Source organism: Rosa rugosa, chromosome 5 (assembly GCF_958449725.1).
Source record: "Rosa rugosa chromosome 5, drRosRugo1.1, whole genome shotgun sequence".
NCBI classification, from domain to species: Eukaryota; Viridiplantae; Streptophyta; class Magnoliopsida; order Rosales; family Rosaceae; genus Rosa; species Rosa rugosa.
The window spans coordinates 34,467,370-34,489,390 of record NC_084824.1 but is presented as its reverse complement, the minus strand read 5'-3'; the positions used below and the strand labels follow the sequence as shown (position 1 = coordinate 34,489,390).

Here is a 22,021-nt window from a genome sequence, read left to right as displayed (position 1 = left end):
ACCAAGTGGTGGAACGCGGGGTCTAGGTCAGAAGAAGAGGGACTTGTAGTTAGGCCAAAAAACTGTTTTTGTCCACACAAGGAGAAATAACTTTTCCATTTACTCAGACAACAGAATCTGTTGTCTGAATTTTCTAAATTATAACAAACTTGAAAAAGTTGAATTGGTGTTGATTTTGATACCATTTAGACGACATAAATAGTTAGCTCTGTTGTCTGAAGACGTTCAAAAAAATCAGACAACAGAAAAAACGTCTTCTGTCGTCTGAGGGGTATGGTATGAAGCATTTTTTGACATAGTGTGAAAGGCTAGATAAGGCGGTGTCAGAGGGAGAGAGATTGATTGGGCGTCTGTGATAAGAGATTGATGCAGCATCTGTGATGAGAGGGAGAGAGATTGCAGCGGAATCATCTATCAAGACGGGTTTCATGGCAATCAAGTAATTGCCTCAACCAATGGAGGATAGAGACCGGTATTTTGAAAATTTCATTAATCTACAGTAACACCCGCTACAGTGATTTCCGGGCTTCTGGCTTTTAAAAGCTAGGGTTCGGCTGCTTCTGCTTTTGGACAGAAGCCACAGCAGCTAGCTTCTGGAGAAAGCTGATGAGAAGTTGGCTTACCAAACACTTATGGGTCTTGTGCTTGTAAGCAGGGGAGCTAAAAAGCCCCCCCAAACATAGCCATATGTGTGTGTGTATATATGGAGAGCCGTTTAGAAGCAGGCGTCTGCAACTCAGAAAAAGAGCGGACGTCACTCTTCCGTGCTGCATCAAGCGCTGACGGGCAGCGCTGCTCGTGCCTGACAGAAACAGGCCACGATGTCGATCCTCTTTTTGCTGCTGGACTTGTCGATAAAGGGTTCGAAGTCGACCTTGATGGTGCTTCTATGGTTTCAGGCGAGCTCGTCGCGCATCGATCGCTGAGAATCCGATCACCTTCGCCTTTGCGTTGAAGGCTAAGCCGTCCGGGTTGTCCAGAGCCTTCGTCCGGCAAAAAAAACACCGCCATCGATGCCTGATCGAGACCGAAGGAGCGACGTCCGCACTTTTTCTAGGTTACGGACATCCTCTTTTGATCGGTCCTATATATATATATATATATATATATATATATATATATATATATATATAGACACGGAGCCGTTCGAGAGCGGACGTCCGCAACCCAGAAAAAGTGCGGACGTCGCTGCTTCGGCCTCGATCGAGCGGCGACGGCGCGGCGCGGCGCGGCTTGCCGGAGGGAGGTCCTGTGATGCCCCGGAATTTCGTATTTATTTTCCGAGGATTTTCCGGAAATTAAATTGTGGTTATCGGACGGTTTCGTGGCTCGTGGATGGAGTGGAAGTATTTCGGACGAATTTTTATTCGGAAAGTATGACTTTAGGGGGTTTGCAAAGGTTGACTTTTGAAGTGTTGAGATTCTCCAAAAACTTCCTTCACGAAAGTTGTAGAGCGCATCGATACGAGTTCGTGGACATGCGGAACGCGAGAATCGGAGTTCGTATGAAGAAGTTATGAGCTTCGGAAAAACTTTCTATTTTGGTATAAAAGGACAAAAATTTCCGGAAATTGCAAAGAAGGCCAGGTTTCCATTTTGGGAAACCCAGCTCTCCCGAGCCCGGTTTCGCCCCTCCAATTCGCCGGCGTCGTTCTCCCTCCTCCGGCCAACAATCGACGCGATTCCAATGGGAATCCTGCTCGCCTCAGTCCCCTCTACACGTCTGTGCTGTTGGTTCGTCGTGGGAAGCACCGTAGGCGGCGCTGCAAGGCCGAGAAGAAGCCGCTTCGGGGATGAAATCGCCTTGATCGGAGTCGGAGATTCCGGCCAGCTTTGCCGGTGGTTCTTGAGGGCTTTTGGAGCTTGGAGGACGTTGATGCTTCCCACAAGGTGGCTTGCATCGATTCAACTCGTGGAGGCTGAATTTTGGAATTGAAATTCTAGGGTTTCAATCGGTCCGGTTTGTTCTAAGGTAAAAGTCGATCGATTGGTTTATAATTGGACTTTGTTGTAGTTATGAAAGTTGAAATTGGGGTTGAGATGAAGAACTTTGGTGTTGGAAGTTTTGTCAAATTCCGAGTTTGGTTTGGCGGCGGTGCCGCCACTGTGGTGGTGTTTTCTGGTGGTTTCCGGCCACCTCAGGGATAGTTTCTGTTCCTGAGTTCGATCTACTCGTCGATACGAGCATTTCGATATATTGTTTGTAATTTTTGGAGATCGTATGAGCATGTTGTGATTTTTACGGTTTCAGACCGTTCGATGTTTCGATCCGTGAGGATTTAAGCATCGGATCGACTTGTGGCTTGGACACATCGATCGTGGAAGTGTTCCGGAGACTTTGGGAGGTCTCGGATGTGGTTTCGCCTCGATTGGCGTCACCTTGGGAATTTTGGTTCGATTTAAGGTTTCGAACGTTATTCCTTGTGATTCGTTAACTGAATCAGAGTTGTGTTTCCTTAGGTACTTGACGAAGTATTCTTTGGACGGTTATTGTGATTAACTGCTTTGTTCTGTATTGAAGACGCAGAGGGAGTTTCGAGGTGAGTAATCTCACAAGGTTCATTATGAACGGAATTACCATTATTGTTTTGGCGTTAATTATTTAACTGCAAACTATAGTTGGTATTAGTAGGCATTCCTGAGCGAATGACTACGTATATATATATTTACGTGAAATATATATATTCTTGTGGATGATGTGTGATGAATAATATGTATGATGGTGTTCATATTATTGTTGAATGCGACTTTTCATTGAAACAATATTGTGGAAAAAGATGTTTTCTATTGTTTGAAAAGTATTGAGTTTTGATGTGACATTTTGGAGTCAAGCGTGACTCATTTTAAATGTATTGGTCCTTGTACCAAGGGTCACAGATGGTGAGCAGGGATGGGGAAAGCCGGAACTAGATGGTCGTAACGTTTTTAGGTCAGGTATGACTTACTTAACGTTGACTTGAGACCAGATGGGGTCTGAAAAGCATGGGTCGTAGATGGTGACCAACGGTTGGTTCTAAGACCAGATGGGGTCTGAAGACCAAGTGTCACAGATGGTGATAGGTCGCAGATGGTGACCAAAGGTTGATTCCGAGAGCAGACGGGGTCTGAATGATTATAGGTCACAGATGGTGACAGGTCGCAGATAGTGACCAAGGCATGAAATAGGGAATCACGCAGTTGGCCGGGTAAGTGGGTACGATCAGCTAGGGTGCTAGTCTGTCTGCCATGGTACTTCATGGATCTAAGTAGGTTACTTATGACTCCTAGGTACGTACTTTGTCCAGGTTGGACTAAGAATCATATTCTATTTGTTAGGTTAACGATAGGTATGATTGAGGGTGTGTTAATGTGCTGTTGTGTCCAGGTTGGACTAAGAATCATATGCTATTTGTTAGGTTAACGATAGGTATGATTGTTGTGCGTATGTGTTTTATCCAGGTTGGATCGTTTAATCATATTTGAATTGTTAGGTTAACGATTTATATGATTTTGTCACGGTGTGACTTTCGTGGTTTTCTTTCGGAAAAAGAGTATTGTTTTGGGAGGCATGGTATGTTTTCCTTATTCTCGAGTCGAAAGATGTTCCTCGTGTTGGCGTGAGTTGTGCGGGCTTTTATCCCGTAATTTGGTGTGAGTTGTTTTGAGTTACTCATACGGGCTTGCAAAAGCTTACCGGGTTTGTTGTGTGACAACCCGGTGCACTATTCAAACGGTGTAGGGGTTAACCTTGCAGGTCAGGGTGATCGTGGCTGAAACTGAGGCGACTTGTTGGCAGCAGAACGGGTAGGAAGCATATTTGGTTGGCCTTACCATTTTTATGACTTCCGCTATGTAGTAAACTCTGAGGAGCTTTTACGTTTTATCTTGTTGTTGACAATTTAATTCGTAAGCTTATGTAATATATGACTCTGTGGGCGGGTCAATATTGACATAGTGGGTTCAGGGCATCAATATGTATGTTGTATAAAGGGAAAAAGTTTTCCAGGTATTTGGTATTGGTGGCTGAACGTTCACGCATGTATAATTATGGGGTTATATATCGATTTTTATTTGTGTTAAAAATCAGGGGCGTGACAGGTCCGGGGTCGTGCAGAGGGGTCTGCGGTCGGGTGGAGTCGCCGGTGATGGGTTTTGCGGTGCTGCACAAAACCTGCAGTTGCAGGTGAGGTGGCTGCCCAGAAACCGGCAAGCCCGACCTCGTACGGTGCCCAGAACGGTCCGGGACGCCTCCGGCCTCCCTCCTGCAAGCCCCGCCCCGCCGTCGCGGTCTGGAAGCCGCCTGCTGCGTCGACGTCCGCACTTTAGCGACAGTGCGGACCTCCGCCCTTGATCGGGCCTGTATATATATATATATATATATATATATATATATATATATATATATATATATAATCGGAGGTAACAAACTATGTTTTTTTTTTAGAAGCATAAATTTCAAGATTATTGAATAAAACCCAACACGGACTAGAAATAAGCCTCACAACATTATACTTCAACGCCTAGAACCCACGGACTCAAAACAATAATAAGCCTTACACTTCAAATATCCACATACTCAACTGAACCATATTATTAAAATATAAGTACCCAACCTAGAGACAAACAAATAAACTCTGCCTCCAACCTATCACCACCGAAAGAAAGGAACCATCATCGATGCCGGGTAAACAAAAAGTGATAAAGTAAAACAGTCTTGGCCTAGGGGTCATCATTTACCCGTGGACCCAAAAGCCCACAGGCGCCTGCTCGGTCTAGTGGGCAAAAGTCCGGCCCTGCCCACAGCAAAGCCCATCTCAACCATGCCCATTGAGCAAGAGGCAGGGCTAGGGCAGAGGGTTCATAGCCGAATCTCGGCTTGCAGCCCTACCCATTAAAGCCCGCCCGGCCTGGCCTTATAAGGCCAGACCGAAAACCCATTCAATTTTAGTACTAATATTTTTTATATAGTTATTAGTTGAATATGTAAACTAATTAATGCATTAGGCCATATTTTCCTTTAATTTTGTATTTTATCTTATTCAATCATTAACATATCATAATTTCTCTAGTTCAGGGAGCTCTTGTGAACTAATTTCTCTGGGATTGATACAAACATTCGGAGAGCTCTTGTGAGGGGTGTCGTTCGGGGTTTTTTTTTTGCAGGCTGGTTTCGCTTATGATCTGGTGTCAAATATCTTGTTCCAGTGGCTTTACAATGCAGGATCTGTGAGTCTCAATTTCGGCTTCTTGGATCAACGACATTATGTCCCGTTTACTGGTCATTCGGACAGTAAACGATTATAATATTTACTTTTACCTTCATTTGGATCATTTAGTGGACCTAAAAGTTGACTTTTTTGTTCAACATAGTTTTTGAGGAAACTTCCTTCATGAAAGTTGAAGAGGATGTTAAACCAAGTTTGTGGACACATGGCACGTTAAAATCAGAGTTGTAACGAAGAAGTTATAAAGGTTTCAATTCAGTGGCAGTTTTGTAATTATGTTGAAATCGTGTTCTATAAATGGTAGTGGCTGACTTTCCATTTTGGGAAAGTACCCCAAAATTCAATTTTCCCTTCTCTGGCATCGAACTTTTGTTGTTTCGCCACAGCTTCGTCTGGCCACCTATTGTTGGGTGCATCACGAGTATGAATATGTTTGCAATTTATGAACAATGTGCCCTACTCCCAAGTATAGGAGGTTAAGTTTTAATAAAGGGGAAAAGTAAGAGTATCGTACCCAAGGGATTGAGTAACTATATCCTAGCTAAATCACTGCGAAAATAAAACCTAGAAAACACATGCGAGTCTATCTTTCTACAAATTAATAGTCTTGGCCCTTTGGAAGCCAAAACTATCAATAATGATATTTACAATGGTAAAGTGGTGAATCGGCTTTGTTGATTTTAATTTCTATAAAGTAAAATAAGTTACACAAAAATAAACTGAGCTAATAAAAATAAAATAAAATAGAGACTTTGATCAATGAGATAAATAGGAGCATAGGTTTTTGCACCTAGTCTCCCTCATGCATATAATGTAACCCATTTTCTAATAACAACATGCTTTGATAAATTCCCCCTCGGTTTTCGCTAGAGAAACCAAGATACTAACTAATCATGCACCCTAACCATGTCGCTAAAGCAAAGCTAGATTACACAACCTTAGTCCAATTTACATTCACTAAAACATAAAAGGGCTTTGATGCCGTAAAGCCTAAGGCCTCTCGACTCTTAAACTCATGGCACCAAGCATTAATTTTAAGGTAAGAAACCCAAGCAATCTAGTTCTTCCCGTAAGAATAAGCTAGACCACCATTCTATTAGCTAGACATGCTTCTCGGTTACAAAAGATTGTTAAGCTTAAGTTTCCGATTTCATATATTCCTACAACATGCTTCTAGGTGACAAATCCAAAAACACATGTAAGAAAGCATTAAAGTAAAGTAGCTAAAGGATTCAAAACATGCATATTCATAAAAAACATGGCATCACACTATTTTATACATGAGCTTGGCTAGGGCTAAGGCCCAAATTTATTCTATTCACAACCCATAGTTACATACATCAAACCCAAAAACATAATAACATCAAGCAAAAGAGAGGAAGAGTGGAGAAAGTGGTTGGTTACCAAACTAGCTCCCCTTGATGCAAAACTAGTGAGAGATGTTTCGAAGTATGGAAATTTCGGTCTTCTCAAACCCAAATTGCCATACAAATCCACAAAACTCTTAGAAGCTATGAAGAACAAGGCTTGTATATATGAAAACTAGAGTGTGATTGATCAAAGATGTATAGACTCTTTGGTTTTAGAACAAAACCCAAGAAACTATACACTTTTCTCTACACAAAAGCTCAGAACTATGAACTACAAGATGAAGAACTATGGAAAATGGAGAGGAAATGGAGAGAGGAAGGAGATGAAATGGATGAATGAATACATGAAAAACATCCAAATGAGGGGAGAGTGCTTTTATAGGCCAAAAGTGATGAATGGAGGGTAGAGATCAAAAGAAATGAAGGGCTAGATGTGATTGACAAATGTGTAAGCACAAAATGTGGATCTAGTCGTTAATTTCACATAGAAATGATCTAGAAAGCCCATAGATATTTTGGTGGAGGAGAAAAAGTAAGGGTAGAAGGGTCATTGTGTAGGGGAATAAGGTAATAAATGGGAGACAAAGGTGGAAGAATGGAACCACTTGTCATCTTTCAAAATTTTGAATTTTAAAATAACCTAGACCTAATGTCTCTAACCCTAGCCAGCTCTTCCTTGTCCTCCACACATGTTTTCGGCCGGCCAACTCGGCCGGAAATGTCCGGAATCCGGCTTTGACTACCGTTGACCCATTTTTTGTCCGTTTGTGCACTTTCTTCTCCTTTCTTCCTTCAATTGAATCTCCAGCGAGAGTTCGGAATTGGCCTTTGACTTCTTCATACCAAATGTTCTTCCATGAGTGTAGATTATCCTTGTAAAATTTCAGAGCTTAGTTCACCATGGTTTGGCCGAAACTGCTGCCGGAATCCGTACAGGTCTGATTTTACAGTTTTTGTCTTTTAGTTAGAAACTTAGGCCAATCTTTTGAAGGTCTTCCACTCAGAATTAGCTCTTGCACTCTTCATGACAAATGATCCTTAGAATGTCTAGAATGGATCTGAAATGTTTTAAATCATTTGGAGTTCATTTGGTCAGTGTTCCCCTCCTCCTTCCTTGCTTAGCTCGGATTCTCCTAGACGGAGTAGGAAAATGTGCTAAGATTGACTTTTTAGTGCATTTCCAAGCTTCTCCATCATTTCCTAGAATGATAAGGAAAATATAATAAATATATATAAATAAACACAAAGATTAAGCAAAAGTGCAAGATTAGGGGAATAATTACTAGGTAATTATGGACCTAACACCTATGGAGATGAATTTGGTACCATTCTCTTCATCTTGGGACAATCTTTCCAACCATATATGTCTTGCAACCTCTCACTCACCGTACGCGACGAATCAAACAAATGAAGCTACAACCTTTTTTTCGGCATATTTTCAAATTCCGACCAACTCCGGCCAAATTAGACGTTGAGATTAACTGGGTTTTGTACGTCTTGCCATGCTTTACAAACCCTTTAAGTGGCTTGAACCGAATCGAAGCGAGGAGGGAGAATCGAGCTTCAGAAGATTTTGGGGGAATTTTTAGACTCTTTGCTTTCGAGGTAAATTCCGGCCTTCTCTTTTGAAATCTGTCTTTGTGATAGTTGAAGAAGTTGTTTGAGATGTTAAGAGGAAGATTTTGATGTAAGTTTGGTGACCCAATTTGGGCGTTGGCTTGGCAGCTTGTGGGCCCACGCGCAGCCGCTTTTGGCAGCGCGTGGGGTGGCGCGTCCGGCCTTTTCCAGAGGCCTACTTTGGTCTGTTAGGTTGACCTTGTTGTTAAGGACTTGTAGATATGATTTTGGCAGATTTCGGAGAAGTTTGGGTATCGATCGGAATTTTCGAAGTTTCGGATTTTGGAGTTGTGATTTGAGGATATCCAACCGTTGGATCGTCTTCATTTTTCATTAGGATGTTAGAATAATTAAGTTGGTGCAATTTGGAAATTTGGGCTGATTCCTATGTGATTTCGGATGCTCAACGAATTAATTGTGCGAGGGGTTTTCTGGTTTCGTTTTTGAATCGTATTTAAATTTTAAATCGTCGTTTACGAATTATAATTTTGTACAGGACGAGGTACCGACCCATCGCTTGACAAGGATCCATATGCTCGGTCACGTTTGCCAAATACTGTAAGTGGACCTTTAATTTTAAATGATGCATGCGATTATTTTCCAAATGAGTGATTTATTCATTTATCGTTTCATTTATCGAGCATATTATGTGGTTTTGGTTTATAATTTACATATATGATTCAATCTCAGAATTTGATTTTGATTTATCTCGCGAATTGCTTTCGATGATGATTTTGGAGAATTAATTGTGATTTATTTTGATGCTGACTTTTGGGAAAGATTTTGTTTTACTAGTTGTTTGACCTTGAAGCTTTTGATGATTTATCTCCGATAATTGATTGTTATTTGAATTTATGATTTGTAATTTAATCTCGCTATTTATTATTATTTGAGATTATAATTTGATTTCGGAAATTAATTGGTTTCAGATTATAATTTGGTTTATTGATTGGATTTTTGTCATGATTTTTTTGATATGAGTTTGTGATGCTCGGATTTGAATTTATGATTTAGGATTATTTTAGACAAGTTATTTTCCTGTGTGATTTTTGGAATTAAGTATATTTTTATTCTTCGGTTTTGAGATTTCTGGAAGATTTTCAAAAATGGGATTTTCGATTGAATTATATTTATCTATTATTTATCTCTTTTTTTTTTATGGATTCGAGGCGTAGTCAACAGCACAGCTTCCGCATATTCATTTTATTTCTGTTTTCCGAATCGATTTGTTTATGCGAGTCAAAGTTTGGCTTTCTAGGGTTTTGGGGTACTGTACATATACAATGGTTTTCTTGTTGTCGCATTCTGCCTTTTTAATTAAACAGCAACTCCATTTGGGGAAATAGGGTTTGAATTGAATTTTGAATTTATTGTTATTAAGGTTTCTGGGTTGGTGGGATTTTTATGGTTTTGTGATAGTTGTTGATAGCAATTTAGGGCAATCGAAATAGGTAGGTGATGTTAGATGGAGTATTGAATGAAATTGGAAAAGTGCTCTGTTGATGAATAAATGTTGTTTTATGATTGCAGGCATGGATGTGTTTATTGTTGTCATCCATCATGGAGGCAGATTCTATAGTAGAAGTGGTATGAATAGTATAGAACAAGTGAACCAGTTGTTTATGTGGATGGGGTTGACCCAGATAAGGTTGCCTTTACTGGGCTTAATTATTCGTCTTTTGATTTGGGTTACACCGAAGGCCCAATAGCTTATTGGTTTAGAATACCTGGTTCTGAAACAGGGACTGGGTACTTGCCTATAGTGAACGATGCAAATGAAGTTGACATGTTACAGTTCATTCCAGGTGGAAGGATGGTTTTGCATGTCTATATGGTTTGTTTAGCTCCAAGGATACACTTCACACCATGGGAGCTGGAATGGAACGATGGAGATCTTAACCACTTGCAGTATTTCGGTCACTTTATTGAGGACCTGCCCTTGACAGATGATGAGGAAGTAGTGGTAGACGAGGAAGAGGTGAATTTGGAAGATGTTTTCAACTTTGCTCAAGTGAAACAGCCGAGTTCTGGTGTTGGACCTAGGCCAGATGTAGGTGGAAGCAGCCAGCCATTTGATGGGCCAAGTGAGGTGCCAAGGAATGTGAACAGGAGTAGGTCAAGGAATGCATGTCAACAGAGGTGAGCCAAGGAATCCCAACAGAGGTGGGTGAAGGAATGTGAACAGGGCTGGGCCAAGAAATTTGAATAGTGATGGGCCAAGAGTACAAAGACCAAGTGCAGGAATTCAGATTAGGGAGCCACAGCCAAGTGAGGGTCAGCCAAGGCAAGCTCTTACTTCTAAGCCTACCAAGGACAAGGATTGCCAGTACAAAAACCAATTGCTGGAGCTGCTGAATGGGAAGTTATAGAGAGATCCATTTCACCACCACTGCATAGAAGGCAACCAGGAAGACCTAGGACCAAGAGGACTAAGGAACCAGGTAATTTTCCCTTTTGTGATAGTTCAATTGCATGTCAATCTATTACTTTTTTAACCAAGCTGATTGATTTTAAATGTAGGTGAAGAGCCACCAGCTCCTGGAACTGAAAAATTACCAAGGAGCCATTATACTCAAGTGGAGTGTAGGGTATGTGGAAAGAAAGGACACAACAAAAGAACTTGTGCAAGAAGAAACCAAGTACACTTTTGTGAATTTTATAAATAGTTGTGGGAGTTCAATTGTATGATTCGATTGCTAATGTTGAGTAATGAAACTGATTGCAAGGCAATGAAAATGTTGAACCACCTGTGGCAGAAGCTAATGTTGAAAATGATGTGCCTGATCAACAGCAGCCTGCAGCTGACGATTAAGTGCCAACCCAGGAATTAAATTTTTAGGCTTCATTAGTTTTCCCAAATCAGAACCATGTCAATCAACAGGGTACTGAGAATGTCAATGTCAATTTCAGAGTCAATGCAGATGTTGAAGGTGAAGGTGACATTTCTGTGATTTCTCAAGGCAACAACAATGTAGTGCAACCAAACAGTCAGGTAGGCCATGATTGTGTATGAGTTTTGAAGCTGTCAGCTTAAAATGTCATTTATCTTCATGTTTGAATGCTTATTTCATTGTGTGTTACATTCCTAGACTACTGCAATGTCACAGGAGGATCAGTTGGACCATTTTCATCAAGCAAGAGGTACAAGATGCCGGCACAAATAATCAAGCCAAGAAAATCAGCCCGGCTTGCTGCAACATCTTCTCAAAGCAGTCAGACTGTTCAGGTTCCAAAAAACCAGGTGTAAAGGAGACTGTGGAGACCTTGAAGGTTGTTGATCAGAAAACTATGTTTTGTAGTGAAACCAAATTGAACCTTCTTGGCATGTGAAACACTCTGTTATGATGGCATATCCATTTTTTTTTCCTTTTTTTATAGGGCTTTAACTTTGAAATGCCATGCTTTTGATCAGCTTTCGTGTAACAGATTGGTGTTTTGATTTTGAATAATGTCATTGCCATCAATAATTATATATTGGTTTCACAGTTTGGAATGGAAATGTTTCCTAGTTTTTATCATTTTATTTTCATCTCAAGATTGCATCCTACTTCCATGGTCAACAATACTAGAGTTGATTACACAAAGTAACAGCTACTCTGTTTTTTGGAGGGAAAATTAAAGGGGTGCGTTGATATGTAGGAGGGATTCAAGTTTTGGAGGGAAAGAGAATGAGCTGGCAACATGTACAATAACAGGCGGGAAAACATGAACGGATTGTTATACCCCCGAAAATATGCCAACTGGCTTCTTTGTAACGGAAAAGTCGTCATGTATTTAAATGTAGTCGGGCTTTATAGTCCAGATACCAAAGTATAGTTAGTGTAAAGTGAGGCACCTTAATTCACAATGACCTTTAGTTTAGGTATTGTTCGAAAAATTCACCCTATAATAAATCTAAACTTGAGTGACTATAGTGATGTTTTCAAAAATAGAGTGACCAAATTTTAATTGAGTCACAGTTGAATGACCAAAATGATAATTTTTTTTCTTTTCATTATGACGATATAGATTCTTATCCAGTTATAGATGATTTGGTGCTCAAAGTCATTGAACGAAAACCAGTAGCAGATGAGAACACAGATAAACTACTACTCTGTCTCAAACAACATTCACAAGCGGCTACATTACACACAAAACAAAACAGATTCACTACATCACAAGCGTCCGAATTTAAATATTTCGCTAGATGCCGTCATTCCAACAGAACATTCACCTCCAACAACCATCTGTTTCCATAACAAGTTAATCTACTTAGTCTCAAAGGCATTCTTTTTGCAGGTCTGATCATTAGGCAACGCTCATACACGTTTTGGTGGTACATATTGCACGTGCTCATCTTCACATATATTCTGCAAAAAGATGACCAAATTCAAGAAATCAGCTCAGACAAAATGTAATTGATTGAAGAACACGAACTGGAAAACAAGAGAAAAAAGAAGGAAAAAAAAAAAAGCAGCCCAACAGTTCCAATATGTGAAAGCTCACTCTACAGAGTCAGAAAATTCAATCAATCAAGCAAATCACATGGAAACATTCCAAAAATGTCTGCAGATGCTCTTTTTAAGCTCCAATGCCGATGATATCTGATGGGATATTAAACACGGCGGCAAGAAGGCAATATATTGAATATCCCTCAGTCCTGCTTGCCACAAATTTATACTGAAATTCAAATTCTTGGCCATCCACCCTCTCCACCCAAAAGTCACAGCCCAACTTACTTCTCTTTATTGCCACACTCTCCTTTTGAAATGAAACTCTAGCTGCCATTAATGTAACCTAACCTGCTTCCTTCCTCATGCAAGCAAACTTTAGCGTGGAATCCACACTGATCAGCAGTGGCGAAGGCAGAAACATATTGACATGGGGGCGGAAAAAAAATAAAAAACTACAAGAAAAACTTCGATTAATGAAACAAAACTTCAATCGGTAGACATCTTATATCAAATAGATTGATCGATTTTCATCTAGTACATGAATTGAGAATAAAGCACCCAAATAATTAATATCCTAGACAACCGGAAGTAGATTATCTGAGGAATCAAGCTAACGAGAAAACCGAAACCATCTGATCCAAATACAATAATAAAAGTATATCTTATTATCAGAGCAAATATGAAGTTTCTTCATCTTTCTATTAATGATGGTATCATCTTTCCCTCTCCTCCGAAAACCATTTGTCTGATCATAATGATGAAGCCGCATATTAACAATATGGTTGCAAGACACCCATCTGCTTCGATCAAAAGAGAACAAAAGCTTACTTGTAGAATGAAAATCTACATCTTTCATTGCTGCCATTTTCCAACACTCAGTAAAAACTGAATCTTTTCAGTTCTCGTCTTCAATTAGGAGTCTTGGGCGATAGTTATTGGAAAAATTTGCATCTTGCTTGCTGTAGAAGTGGTATAGAAATGATCGCAAAAAGTACAGAGGGGTAAATCAGGGAAAGGAAGATGCAAATGAAAGTTCTAATTTTTCAATCAGGTCCATTTAACAACCGAAGCAACCCAAAAGATCTTAGTATCAGTAAGCTCTATACACGATTTCTGCTTCTCCTTTAAGATGTGAAAACCTTTGTTGCAATACATCGATACGGTAGTTGAGTGGAAGGCACAGATGAAGAGGAACCAAAATATGAGAAGTAGATGGAGGTGTGGATCAGTGGATGCAGAATCCAAATCAAGGGGTCCATTTAACAACCGAAGCAACCCAAAAGATCTTAGTATCAGTAAGCTCTATACATGATTTCTGCTTCTCCTTTAAGATGTGAAAACCTATACACGATCAGATGGAGGTCCATCTATACACGATCTATACACGATCAGATGGACCTCCATCTATACACGATCAGATGGAGGTCCATTTAACAACCGAAGCAACCCAAAAGATCTTAGTATCAGTAAGCTCTATACACGACTTCTGCTTCTCCTTTAAGATGTGAAAACCTTTGTTGCAATACATCGATACGGTAGTTGAGTGGAAGGCACAGATGAAGAGGAACCAAAATATGAGAAGTAGATGGAGGTGTGGATCAGTGGATGCAGAATCCAAATCAAGGGGTCAATTAAGCAAGGGATACCAGAAAAGCCAGCATGCAGAGGGAATTAGATCGGAGGAAGAAGGAGAACAAGTATTTGGACATTGATTGTGGGGGCAAAACGGAGACCGGCTCAACAAAAATTTAAAATCACTGGGGGCCACTGCCCCCACTCGTGCCTCTGCCGCTGCTGATCAGGGTAATAACCTGACTAGTTGGTTCAGTCTATTTGCAGAAGTGATAAATTAACATGATCGATATTCAAACTAGTGGACAATTTACTGCCCAAGAAGGGTTTCTTTCTGTTGGTTTCCTGCTCCTTCTTTTACCAGAGAGAGAGGGAAGAGGGAGAGGAGGGGGGGGATTGTGTTGTTGGTTGGTTTGTTAACCAACTAAGGGTGCAATCCTGTTTCTATGGTCAGCCTATGGATGTCAGCATCACTCAGAATTCGATCGTTCCAGGAATCGGCAGCATTTCATAGTATTCCAAATAAAATCAGAATAATAAGATACCAATGCTTTTTATGCTAAATAGGGGACCATCATATACCTAAACGAACAACTAGATATGCTGCACGACTGACAGATTGACAAATGAAAGAAAAAGTTTCCCAACATCAGCATTTTTTTGGGTATTACGGTTTGAGTCATGTGTGCCTAGCATACATTACAGATACCAGTCATATCTGACCGGACAGTAAACCCAGTTCCATGCCCTGGAACTAGTTGCTCTTAATGTGTTGTATGGCAGAGAGGTTACTCCAAGAATTGTTCAAAAGAAAAGGTAGCAAGCTAACTAGCTGTTGGAGAAGTGTTGCAACTAAAAACCCACCACAGATCAAAATGTAACACATACAGAGTACAGAGAAGGTAAAGGTTGATAGAAAATTTTTTGGGTTTGTTTAATTTAAACAATAACAAGCATAAGATAGCAATTAATTGTGTTACCTGCAAATCCTCAGAAAGAGCCTCTGAAACTGCAAGAGTGTAGCAACCAGGAACAAACCTCGCTGCAGAAACAAATAAATCCAACAGATGTAAATCAAATGCCAAGTTGGTTCAGTGAGCAAACGGTTCAACCAAGCAGAAATTGGAGAATAGAAGTGTACAAGTGTTAACAGAATCATAAAGAAACTAAAGATTGAGATATTTGACAAGACAAACAAAGCATATAGTAAACAAAAAAGAAGAGAAAGACATACAAATTCGAAGCCACTTAGCAGCCCAGCTCTTATCAGGATCCATGACCGAAATGATGCCATTGAAATTGGGAGTAGTGCCTTCGTTGACCAGGTCGCTATCTTCATCCATCTTGAAGAAGGGGCAGTTCTCGCATCCGTTTTCTCTGAACTGCATTTCAATTATTTTTATTCGTCGTCTGTTGGAAAACCCTAAAATCAATGAATAAGAAGGAGAAGGCGAACCTGATCGTAGGTCTTGACGAGGCGGCAACGGAGGCAGGCCCTAAGCTCGTTGCCGAAGCTCGTCGGAATCTGGGCCGGCTGAGCTGCGCTCTTCATCTTTTTGAAATTAATCCTTAGAATCAACAAAAACAAAAGATTCAAAATTCTTTTCTTTCTTCTTTTGTTTTGTTTTATGCGGCTGTGAGGCTGAGGCTGAGGGGAATGACGACGAGACGATCACCACCACGATGATATAGAGAGATGAAGGAGACTCCTAGAGGGTTCTGGTAGGGTTGGTTTTTTCTCTTTTGTAATTCTTACACGGACAGAACGACGTCGTCTTAGTCCCCACCTTTAGTGTGAACCCCGAAAAGAAAAAGAAAAAAAAAACTGGCAGCTCCCGACTCTGACTCTCTGAGCCGCATTCGCTCCTCGCATTTTCGCAGCCGCATAGTCTTCTTCTTCTTCAGTTCTTCCTCTGTTAATTGTGTAAGTATCATACTGGGTTGCAATTTCAGATTTATCAAATTGCTGGGTTATTGATTTAATGATTTCAAATCAGGTGAATAAATTGCTGGGTTACTTTCTCTTTTTTACAGTGTTCAAAGGGCGGTCTTTGTCTCTATTTCTGTAAGCAAGCATCAGCTTTGCCTCAGCTTACCTATATTCTCTGTTCAGGTTTGGTTCTTATTCAGATGCTTTTGTCCTTTTATTGTTCCTTTACTATTGGTTGGGGATTGTTTTTGAAGCTCTTTGTATAGAGCTTGTATGGATGTTGGGTTCGTGAATGTGGCCTTGTGGTTTTCTGAATTGGGTTTCAAGGCTTGGGGAGTAAAAGATTGGAGCTTTTGGTTCTTCGAGGTTTTTGGGGAGGTGGGATTGAATTGGTTTTTGTTGTTTTGATCAGTGAGAGTTTCTGTAATCATTTGAAGACGTCTTGAAGATTTCATCTAGTGTAATCATGAATTGAGGTTCAAAATTGATCGTATGGAGTGAATGGTTTTCTGTTAGTCTTGGTTGTATGGAGCAATTTGAATTGGTAATAACATTGCTGATCAATACATTGTTTAGGATCACCAATTTGGTTTGGTTTACTTACATCAGTGACTTAATTTCTTCAAAAAACATAGTTGTGCTTCAATGTTTAATTACTCTATTCTGTTTAGTTTGTGAGAAAATTTTAGTGATAATTGAGAGGAGATGATATGTTTAGATTCTGAAAATAATTTCTCAAATTAAAGCCTTGCAATTTTTTTTTTCCTTTGTTAACAAGTTCAAGCCTCACCAATGTTGTAATCCTGGATCCGCCACTTGGCATCACCAGTCTCTTGACTCTTGGAATTCTGCAGTGCAGGATAAGTTTTCAGATTTGATAAAATCTTCATTTTTCGTGATTCTTTTTCGAATTTTGGGACCAAGCATTACTAGACTACTAGTGTGAAATTTCCAATAGATTTACAGACAACCCTTTCGCTATTTGCTTTAGATTTGGGCTGTGTTTCTGCTCTTGCTCTTTCTATTTTGTAAAGCAGTAATTTTCCTCTTGAATTTGTTTCATGTACTGCTTTAGATAGACAGTTAAGATTTGGATCAACACTGAGATTTCATTACTCTTAAAATATATACCAAAGCCGTTGTTTTATGTTTTGGTTCAAGTTGTGCTTTGCTGGTTTAACTCGGAGCAGATGTCCTATAGGAGCTTCAAGTCATGTGTTGAATACTTCTCATTCTCACTGCCAAAATGTGTCTCGTATATGATAAACTCCTGATGCAAATCAGGCTGTTGGGCGTCGTATCATGTATGCCAAAAAATATTTATCTCAAAACAATTCAATTTGTGAGAGAGGCAATTTTGCTACCTGAACCTGAGATTTTTCTGTATACTCCCGGTTTATTAATTAATTAGCTTAAATATTGACGGCTTACTCACTTTTAGGGTTTTGTAAGTTTTAGGTGAAATTTCTTGTTTGAGATCAGTATTTTTGTCCTGTAAAATTTTTGTATCCATCCATTCAAGTTTAACTTAATGTTTTGTTCCTTTGGTTGATGTTAGGTTTGGCAACAAGGTGCTTGAAATGGCTACAGCGACCTACCCACCTCCACCACCATATTATAAGCTATACAAAGATTACTTGCAAGATCCCAAATCCGCTCCTGAGCCGCCGCCACCAATTGAAGGGACATACATTTGCTATGGTGCTAATTACACCGTAAGCTTTTCTTATTCTTTACCTTCTTCTCCACATTTATATACATATTGTAAATTTGATATCTGAAAGTTGCTTTGTTGCTTAATCTTTGGATACCATAAGTATTCTCATAACTATATATATTGTTAAGTGTATTGTTTGGAGAATGTAATATTGAAGTTGCAGGTTTTGACTTTTGACTATTGAGTTTTGTATTATCCTGTAACAAAATAAGTTTATTCTTGTAGATTATTGTGTTAATGTTATCAATGTTTGATTTGATCTCTATTATTTCTTTGTAATTTATTTTTAACAAAGTTTCATGTTTATTTTATATAGACAGATGACGTGCTTCCAAGCTTGGAAGAACAGGGAGTGCGTCAACTGTACCCAAAAGGCCCAAATATTGGTACGTCTACCTCCAGGCTAGTTTAATCCTTCTCTTTTTTTTTCTTTCATTACTTTGTTTTATTGTTTTGTTTGAGAAGAAAAATCTTTATTAAGACAAAAGCTTAGTGTACATGCAGTGGACAAGTAGTTCACACTAGTTTAGTGTTTGTGTCCTGTGAAAAAAAAAATTATCTTTGATATGTAGGAATTGATTTGAACATCTTGATTCAATCACCTATATAGCAGTTTCTCCTTAGGGTCAGTGGAATTAGGTAATTAGTATATTTAATAAAAAAAGTTAATGAGACTCTTCTCTGGTAAGCTAGGACACAGATACCATGTTGGGAATCTTCACTTGTGTTACGAGGCTGAGAGGTGTTCAAATATGTTACATATATAGAAAATTCTTGGCAGGAACTATTGAATGTAAAGGCAAGAGAAGTTGCAACCTTTAGGAAGTGTTTCATTAACCTATTTTTCTAGCCTTTGGGAATGCATGCATTCATTGTAGCTATTGTTGTCCTGATAGATCTGGTATTGATGGCCAAACTATGATTACCAGAATTTAGGAATTTCTGGGGAATGTCTGAATTTCTTGACTACTTGGGGGTATTGCTATAGTAATTTTGTCTGGTTTAGTTAGAATTATTATTTGAGATAATTCTCTTCAAAAAACGAACAGGAAATTAGGAACTGCAAGTTTGTACTGTTGGTGTTTGTTCTAGTTTTATATGTATGTGCATTCATGATAGTACTTTATTCTAGTTTTATATGTTTTCATCATTAATTTTTTTTTTTTTTTATGTGCTGTTCCCCACTGTTCCACTCTGACAAAAGTTGTACTATGTTTCAGATTTTAAGAAGGAACTAAGGTCCCTTAACAGAGAATTGCAGCTGCACATTTTGGAACTCGCTGATATTCTCGTGGAGAGACCATCACAATATGCAAGGAGAGTGGAAGAAATATCTCTTATATTCAAGAACTTGCATCATCTTCTGAACTCATTGCGGCCCCATCAGGTAAGATATATTGGGTCTTATAGTATGAGCTGTTGGGTTGTTATAAGGGACTGCTTTATATTGTTATGTCTTTATCATGCAGGCCAGGGCAACACTAATTCACATTCTAGAACTTCAGATAAAACGACGGAAACAAGCTGTTGAGGATATAAAGAGGTATGCTTTCAACAATTACTGACAAGCTTAATGCGCATTTGACACTGAAATATTCTACTTTATTTTTAAACAATTAAAAGATAATTGTTTTGCCAGTTAGGACTTTACATGAAGGGTATAGCTTCTGTAACCGTCTTGATAGAGTAAGATAGTAAGGTTGCTTAAAGTTTTGCAAAAATATTTTTAATCATTCTTTGGGCTTAGTGGTGTTTGATTACCATAAAAATGAAAACTGGAACCTGCCTATTTGTTGTTTGCTTTAAGGTCTACTTGTAGCTGGTGGTGTGATAAATCCATTTGCATACACTTATTTTTGTTCCCCAGAGTCTGTTTTCAACCTGCCTTCAAAACTTTGCTTATTGATCTCAAGGTGTCATTTGGGTTGGTGCCGACAGGTTTCATGTTTCTTTAACAAACTTTTTTCTTGAACGTTTTCCTGTCATTATATGGAGCCACTGACAGATTGAAAATTTGTTTGTTGTAATATTTATTTGAAAGACTTCCTGTTGTTTGGAAAGTGATTATAAAATCCTTTAAACGACTTGGACTGGACTGTGACTATGCTTTAACAAACTGCCATGTGGATTTAATGTAACGAAATTATTTGTGACCATTGTTTGACTTTCTTGTTTAGGAGGAGAGAAGAAGCACAGGCACTTCTGAAGGAGTCCCTTGAATCATTGGAGGACACTGGTGCATCTCTTATGTTGAAATAGGGAGTGCTCATGTATGTTCTTACTCAATGATCAAGGCCCCTTAGACGGTTTCATCTAATACGTTTAGGGAAGTCATGGAATCCAACTGGTCAAAGTTTCTCGGACAGACAGTTGCATCTAGTACCTTCGTGCTTTTATATCGGTAACTGCTGGTTTTACCTTTCTATAGTATTATGTCAAACGGCATAGATGAAGGATAGATTAGATTCATTTCAAGTGACATAATAGTATTATGTAATATTGCTCTGTAATTTTTACTCATCTAATTTCACTGCATTTCTGACAAACTCGAGATTATACACACAACCCTACCGCCAAAATGCTATCATTTTGTGATAACACAGTACGTGTTGGTTTTTGGTATGTTTGATGGACCATTGGCATTAAATGAGCACTCCATTGTAATAAAGGAAATATGCTGGTGGGATTGTCTCTAATGAGGACGTTAAATGAGGATTTAATAAAGATTTTTAAATCAACACAAGTAAATTTCAATTACAATTTCAGTCATTTGTTCGTTGATTTGAAAGTTTTTATTGAATTCTTATATTTTAAAAGTCCTTATTAGAGACTGTAAGGGCAACTCCAACAGTTGGGTGACATACCAATTTTCTTCCTATTATGAGACTTTAAGTCTCCAACAGCCCGTTTTAGGGGGTCTCAAACCTAGAAATATGAGACTTGATGCAAGTCTCAAATTGGAGACTTTTTCAGAACCAAGATCCAGCTCCAGTGGGTCGGTGTGATGCCCCGGAAATTCGTATTTATTTCCGAGGATTTTCCGAAATCTAATTTATGGTTATTGGACGGTTTCGTGGCTTGTGGACGGAGCAGAAGTGTTTTGGACGAATTTTTATTCGTAGAATATGGTTTTAGAGGGGTTGCAAGGGTTGACTTTTTATTCGTTGGGTTTCTCCGAAAACTTTCTTCACGAAAGTTGTAGAGCGCGTCGATACGAGTTCGTGGACATGTGGAACGCGGAAATCGGAGTTCGTATGAGAAAGTTATGAGCATTTGAAACTTTGCGAAAGTTAATATATATTGGGGTTTCCATTTTTGGAAGGTTACTATTTTCATTTGGCAAGTTTCCTTTTCCGGAAACTCAGAAACTCTCCGTTCTCTCTCCTAATTTTCGACTGACCCGACCCGGACCCGGTTTTCCGACCCGGCCGGAACTCGCAGCTCCGGCGACCTCTACCGGCGAAACTAGGGGTCATCATGGGCCGGGCTAGGGCCGGCCCTACCCTAAATTTTAGGGCTTAGGGTCGGGCCGGGCCGGGCCTAGTCAAAGTCAACAAAATTTAGGGCCGGGTAGGGTCGGGCCAGGGCTTAAATATGCAAACCCTTACCCGCCCGAAAAGCCCGATCCGTTAGGGCCGAAAGGGCCGGGTCGGGCCGGCCCTCAAATAGGGCCAAATAGGGCCGAAAGGGGCCAAAAAAGGGCCTTATTTTGTTTAACAAAAAAAAACATTATTTTTTTCTTCTCAAAATATGGCTTAATGGTATATATTGGTAATAAAAGACTCATTGTTTTTTATTGAACATATTTAATACACACACCGAAGGTGGAAGTCACTGAAATTTTTACCACTACCATATATTCATATACGGACGACATCCAACGGTGCATTTAAAAAAAATTCCATTTCGTCCCCCATTTTGCTCATGGAGGATAACAAGCCTAATAAACGAGTTATACTACATTAATAGGCATATAAGGATTATGTGCGATCCAAAAATTTTGAAATGGAAATCGACCAATCTGAAAATTCTCATATGTTTATACAACATTGATAGGTATTGTGTAAAAAAATTAAGCCGATCTGCCATGAATAAGGCGCCCAACGTAGCGGTCAACGCTTTGCACAAGCAAACTTCCCTAAAGGGAGCGGCACCATGCGCGGACAAACGTTGCGGAA

General features: G+C 39.5%; 2 protein-coding genes across 4 annotated transcripts; one reads left to right on the top strand and one right to left on the bottom strand.

The window, feature by feature from the left end:
* Nucleotides 1-12,238: 12,238 nt before the first annotated feature.
* Nucleotides 12,239-15,888, bottom strand: LOC133709397 (transcription elongation factor SPT4 homolog 2-like). Its single transcript, XM_062135128.1, has 4 exons — nt 15,653-15,888; nt 15,431-15,578; nt 15,177-15,238; nt 12,239-12,540 (listed from the first exon to the last, which is right to left on the bottom strand). The coding sequence occupies exons 1-4, from the start codon at nt 15,746-15,748 to the stop codon at nt 12,490-12,492; spliced, it is 357 nt and encodes a 118-aa protein (XP_061991112.1). The 5' UTR covers nt 15,749-15,888; the 3' UTR covers nt 12,239-12,489.
* Nucleotides 15,889-15,979: 91 nt separating this feature from the next.
* On the top strand, nt 15,980-20,389 carry LOC133709396 (mediator of RNA polymerase II transcription subunit 7a-like). 3 transcript variants are annotated; one of them, XM_062135125.1, is made up of 7 exons: nt 15,980-16,120; nt 16,231-16,309; nt 17,685-17,841; nt 18,160-18,229; nt 19,064-19,230; nt 19,313-19,386; nt 20,021-20,389. In XM_062135125.1, the coding sequence occupies exons 3-7, from the start codon at nt 17,707-17,709 to the stop codon at nt 20,100-20,102; spliced, it is 528 nt and encodes a 175-aa protein (XP_061991109.1). In that variant the 5' UTR covers nt 15,980-16,120; nt 16,231-16,309; nt 17,685-17,706; the 3' UTR covers nt 20,103-20,389. The 3 variants fall into 3 exon arrangements, with proteins under 3 accessions (XP_061991109.1, XP_061991110.1, XP_061991111.1); XM_062135126.1 differs by having other exon boundaries at nt 15,984-16,120; nt 16,194-16,309; XM_062135127.1 differs by lacking the exons at nt 15,980-16,120; nt 16,231-16,309 and adding an exon at nt 16,406-16,504.
* The last annotated feature ends 1,632 nt before the right edge of the window (nt 20,390-22,021 follow it).